Raw genomic sequence first — 5,973 nt, forward strand, 5'->3', positions numbered from 1 at the left:
CACACACACACACACACACACACACACTACATGGGTAACCTCTTAGGGGCAGTGCTCCTGAGAAACACTTCACAACTACACACACACACACACACACACACACACACACACACACACACACACTAGCAGCAATCAATTGCCCACAGCTCCTTAGATAAGGGCAAGAGTTCATGACCTCTTCTCCATCAGCGATGAGGTTTTGGTCTGTGCAAATTTGTGTGTGAAATGACTTGTCATATCCAGCAAATAGTGTTTCACTGCAGATGTTCAATGACTCCAATCTTTCCACCCTTCTTCTGTAATGAGCCCTGACCCCTGAGGAGAGGAGGTATGATATAGATGTCCTATTTAAATCCAACTGTATCATGAATTACATGACATGTAAAATACCTAAATATCTGAATTAAAAGTAGATTCTATTATATGCTATTAACAAGCAGTTCTCTTCTCTCTGTCTCTGTCTCTCTTACTCAATTATTCTTTCTCTCATTTCTTAAGCAAGTAAACATACAGGAGATTCAATATCACTGCGAACCAAGTCATTGTCATTCACATTCAGATTGTTCTGCCAAACAAGAGCTGACTGCCTGCTATTTATTGTGATGGACCATGTTGCAGTCAACTGAAGTCCTGGCGGTGAAAAAAGTGACTACTGATTTATCACATTCCAAGTGCTCAGTAGCTACAAGCAGCAGATGGGTACCACATGAGATGACACAGAACAAGNGGGCTGCAGAACGTTCTGCAGTGCAGCTTGCTAGGAAGATGGGTGGGTCCCTTGCACACTCCTATTTCCACAGTTCCTCCCCCTCACTTCCTGTCTGCTACTCGTTTTCTTGGTGTGTATCTAGTATTGTTGCAAAGTCGGAGAAGGCCACAGGACCCAGATTTTCAGGTAAGAGAGTAGGGATGGACGATGTGGGTGTTGAATTTGGTGAGGAAAGGGGCCTNTCTGCTGGCTGTGTCTAGTAAACCTCCTGACAGACCTGCTCTTGGGCANTGTACTTGTTGGCTTCTGTTTCCAGCCTGATCATTTTAGGCTGTAATGGAGTTGAAGGCCGAGTTCTACAAATTCCTGTGTGCTTCAAGGGTTCACCGTTTTAAGGAGGACACTTTCTCTACAGGGAAAGTATTCCTTCATTGGTCAAAATAATTTTTTTAAACATGCCTCTTCCAGGAAGAGAATAACTGAGTCAGCTTGGAAGGAGCAGGCAGAAGGAAGGCAGGGGTGGGGGGGGTCCCTAACAGGCTCAGCTTGGCACAGCTCCCCCAAGCTGGCATAATGTCGGGATCAGCACTAGCCATTATCCTTATCTTTTTCCTGTAAGCTGCTTCCCAGGGGACCTGCCTCTTGGGGAAAACATTTTTTCCTGAGTTCTTAGAAGAGCTGAGCTCCCTCCAGGTAGGTTCAAGTAGGGAGGTTGCATTTTCTGTGGCTACCGTTCTGAAGCCAGTAGTAGACGTTTGGTCATAGGCAGAGGGGGGACAACTTAGTCAATGAAATCAGCACCTACAGAGACACAGATCCTGGTTTTACAGATGAATTAGTGTCTAAAGAGCCCCTCTGTCACCCAGTGCCCTCTGTCTCCCCCGACCCGGAGAAAGTTTTGAGAAATTTTCTACCATTGATACTGGGTCTCCTTGCTAATCAGCAAATCAACTCTGTGCTGAGAACCAAGGCTTTATGTGAGTCTCTGGTGTCTTTTTAGTTTATGAGAAGCTGTCTTCTACCCACCTGACCTTCAGGCATAAAAAGCCTCTTTCAAAAGAAGCCTGTGGTGTTCTGCTTCACATCTGTACCTGAGGGTTCCCAGTGTGGGGACTCTGTCCTTATCAAGGAGCATTCCAATCTGTCCTGATCATAGTTGGCTCCAGAGTTTTCAGATATGTTCATGTGTAGTAGGTGGAGGAAGCACTCCAATGAGCTGAGAGTTTCTACATGACTGTGTCTTGGTTAACAGGGAAGGATGGCTGGGTGGTACAAGCCACCTCCAAGCAGAGAGAGGTAAAGACCCAAGAAGGTCCNTTTGCTTGTTTAGTAAATTGAGACCCACCCTTTGTCCAGTGCTGTGTCTGTTCCTGGGAAGTTTCCTGTCACAGAGTCTAAGAGGAGACAATCATATGCTAGAAAATGATTTCGTGTTACAATCATATCTTTGATGAGGAAATGCTGCTGTGCAGTTACAGCAAGAGCAAGTGGCCTTCAAAGCTGGAGTCTCAGGTTGGCACTGCTGCAGGAGAGGGGTGTTGGAGAGGGCGGCTTTTGAAGCAGAGGCTGAGCAGCCCCAGCTGGGGCATGAGCTGTGGCAGTGCCCCCAGAAAGGGGAAATTCTGAAAAAGCATAGGAGATAAAAGTGCGTGAAGGATCCTGGGAACACAGGTGAGATCAGTGACTTCAGCGAGGGATGTCCATGCAGGGACGTCTGGACCACTCTAATAGTTCAAACTCTCCTCTAAAGAGAATCAAAAGCTGCTAGGGAATCCAACCAAGAAAAGGAAAATGAAATTTTATTTGGAAAGTGAGATCTGGTGNTAGAGTTGTGAAGGGACCAAGGAAGGGATGATCGGGCTGACAATGAGCAGCAATGGGTCTGATCAACATGAAGGTAGAAACAAAGGGACAAATGAGATTTCTGAATGTAGCCATTGAAATTTGGTGAATGGCTCATGCAAGGCAGGAAACCAAGGCTAGAGTGGAGCTCAAAGCCCAGCAAGAACCACGGTCTGTGTGGTGATACCATTTATGGAGACACCTAGTCAGGCCTGGAAGTGGGGGTGGCAGATCAAGGGCTCTATCCTGGTCAGCCTTTGTTAGAGATGACCATGAAAACTATGATGAGAAGCTGAGCCAGAAGATTGGGCACCATAGTACTCATTCACTAGCTGAAGAGCTGGAGGGAAACAGGATCAGCCCGAGGAGGTGCTGGTAGGATTTAAGCTTGTGTAAGGAAAAGAATAGTCTGAAAAATGGAATGTTGAGGTGAGGTTTGGGGGATGGGGTAGGAGAAATAAAAAGGTTGAGTTTATGACAAAAAGTTCAGTGTTGGCTACAGGAAGTGGGGCTCCAAGTGCTTTTCATAACTTGCTGTGGCTGTCTCTTTATCTGCAGGGAGCTGAGCTACAATGGAAGCCCAGTGTGGTGCTATGGGGTTCATCCCAGAAAGTTCAAGGAGCAGTCATGGTGAGAAGAGCTGGGGTGTGGGATGGAGGGTAGCCAAACTGCAGAAGTGGGGAGGCAGACAGGGAGGGTGCAGTCCCTTCTGCCTGGACCATCAGTCCCCACTGAATGGGAGAAAACCCTGAAGACACCCTGATATTTCTCTTCATTTCTCTGCTCTTCCATTCCTCTTGACCCAGCAGCTCTCTCACTGGTCCAGAGCTTGGCACAGCCCTCCCTTTCCTCCTCTCCTTCTTTTCCCACTTTTGTTTGTTTTGTCATGGGCTTCCACACACACNGTGGCCCTNGTCANCTTGGAATCTGTGACAGACCCCCTGCTCCTGTCTCTCCAGTGCAGAGTGATGGGTATGAGGCACCATGCCTGCCTTCAGCACAACTTCTCACTTTCTCTTTCCTACAGGCAGAAGGGCTGCCCATGGCCTCTCTGCTTGTGGCTTTTCTGGTCACATCTGTCCTTTTCTGAAGGAGAATTGAGAGAAAGCAATGTGGGGCCATTGGTCCCTTGTATGACTCCCTGCTCCCATTGCCCCCATTCCAATCAACAAATGAATCAGCGTGCCACTGAGCTTCTGATCCTCTTCCCGCCATGTTCATTAATGTCAGGTGAGATTNTGNTCATTTATCAGACTACCTTACAACATAGTAGCTTAAAACATCAGCTCTTTTTGAACCACACCAGTTGAAATTGGGCTGTGACTCACGCTCCTGCCAGAGTCCTGATAGGCTCACAGAAGTGTCACTCATGTACATGTGACAAGGTAGTGGTTCCCTGTCAGTCTTGACAAACTCACAGGTGTGTGTACTTCGGGGCTTCTTAAACATTTGCCTCCAATGCTGCTTTTTTTCTCAAGAAATTTTTATGTAACCCTAGGTACATACATATATAAAATAGGCTTCTGAAATGAACTTTTAATATACTTACTGAATGGCAATCTTACAATTTCCTATTATACATTTGCAGTATCAATCAACCCTAAAAACTGTTTGACATGCTCTATCCTCCAAGGTCAAAGGTTCAATCAAACCTTACTTTTGCAAAACCAATCCAAACCCAAGGATATCTACCTCACCAACGTGCAAACATGTTGTTTTAAGTTGAAGACAACAATACATTTATTAACTTTAATTTTCTTATTTACTTTTCTTATATATATGCTATGAATATATGTGTATATATATGTGTGTATAGTTTACTGTTTCTTAAAGATTAAAGTATATTTGCCCCATTTGTATCACAAGGAATTTCAGGCAGATAGGATGAGTAATTTTTGTAGAACTATTATTTAACATAGTGAACATACTTAGTACCATATGTTACAGTTCATAAGGAAGCAGAATTTAAGTGTTTTCACTACAAAACAGTTATATGAGCAATGGAGATGTTAACTTTTGTGAGTATCTTTTTAAAGCAATGTATGGTACACTCTAGCTACATACAAGCTGTGTTTAACAACTTGTTTTTGACAACACCAAAGAAGTGTTTGCCACGTATATGAAAAGTAAATAAAATTAAAGTTAATAAACTAGCTCTTGGGCAGGCCAGGGTAGAGGCTGTTACTGTCAAATAAGCCAGTTCAGGAATCTTCACACGGAAACTGCAGAGGAGCCATAGGAGCAAGCAGGCCACAGTGCTTAAGGGTTTTTGAACATTTTGTTTGTTTGTCCCCGAACGCATTATTACAGTGTGCCCAAAACCCAGACCCATTGGCTACACTTCATTGAGAGGAGTTGCAAATCTACATCCCAAAGAGGAGCGCAGTCAGGGATGGGAAGGAGAGGGTGTGTATTGCAGTCTAATCATGGGTCATCATTGATAGGCATTTTCTCTCCCCAGTAATGCAGATCTAGGCCAGATTAGACCAGATTAAAAATAGATAAAGGCAGGTTTATTAGGAGGCAATTCTCCAGTAGGTTCATCAGTCTCACAGGTAGAGATTGATGAAGTCACACATCCAGGGGATTTTATAGAATTTAGGTGAGGAGTGATGACATGCCAGCTAGGAGCTGGGATTGTGCCCATACATGGTCAAAACCTGAGCGCCTGGATGGTCACTCTTGTGTGGGTTGCAGGAAACTCAGAGAGATGGGGAGTGTTGACATGTTAGCTCCGAGTTTTCTCCTAGCATCTAAGCAGACAGGGGGGGTTTCTCTGTGTGGGTGGGGTTGGGGGAAGGAGGGCAGATGGGGGTTTCCCAGCAGGGGATGAGCAGGGGTTCAAGTCTAACAATCACCATGTGGTGTCTACACTGGCTAATTATGGCGTAGTAGCTACCACTGATGTCTTCTCCTGTTCTTCCTTCCTATGACAAAGAAAACAATGCCCCCAAGAATCTTCCTGATAGGGCACTCTACTGTGTTAAGTAAATACTGATGTGAACTGCACCTGTATCCTCCCCTTATCCATCCTAGACAGTGTTCTCAGTCATATTTCTTCTTTATCCTGGGATTCTGGTCCCCCAACTTGGGAAACTATCTTAAGGTTTGTACATCCTCCCCTACTTGGCTCTCAGTTGAAAGAAAATGTTATTTTTAAAATATAAATCAGAAAAAAAAATGTCTTTCTCTGCAGATGCCCCAAACTCATACTTTGTTTTTCCACTCTGGAGTCTGTAAGTCAGGCAGCTACCAGAAGTAGTTCACTGGTCACTTCCAAAACTCTTATTTCCCCTGCTGGGTATTTGGAAATCAAAAAGGGTCAGAATGAGGAGGGCAAAAGGAATATTAAGAAAGGGCAGTGAAAGCCAGGCATGGTGGCGCACGCCTTTAATCCCAGCACTCAGGAGGCAGAGGCAGGC

At 45.0% G+C, this 5,973-nt stretch overlaps 1 protein-coding gene across 1 annotated transcript in view; it reads left to right on the forward strand.

Moving 5' to 3' along the window:
• Positions 1–799: 799 nt before the first annotated feature.
• The window catches only part of LOC110316804 (GTPase IMAP family member 4-like), a 7,464-nt gene continuing 2,290 nt past the window's right edge, over positions 800–5,973 (forward strand). The window contains exons 1-3 of the mRNA XM_021191213.2: positions 800–895; positions 3,110–3,181; positions 3,511–3,523. Coding sequence (XP_021046872.1) covers positions 3,124–3,181; positions 3,511–3,523 — 71 coding nt within the window. The 5' untranslated portion in view covers positions 800–895; positions 3,110–3,123. The remainder of the gene's footprint in view (positions 896–3,109; positions 3,182–3,510; positions 3,524–5,973) is intronic.

The sequence above is a fragment of the Mus pahari genome, chromosome 2, assembly GCF_900095145.1.
Source record: "Mus pahari chromosome 2, PAHARI_EIJ_v1.1, whole genome shotgun sequence".
In the NCBI taxonomy this organism is placed as follows: domain Eukaryota; kingdom Metazoa; phylum Chordata; class Mammalia; order Rodentia; family Muridae; genus Mus; species Mus pahari.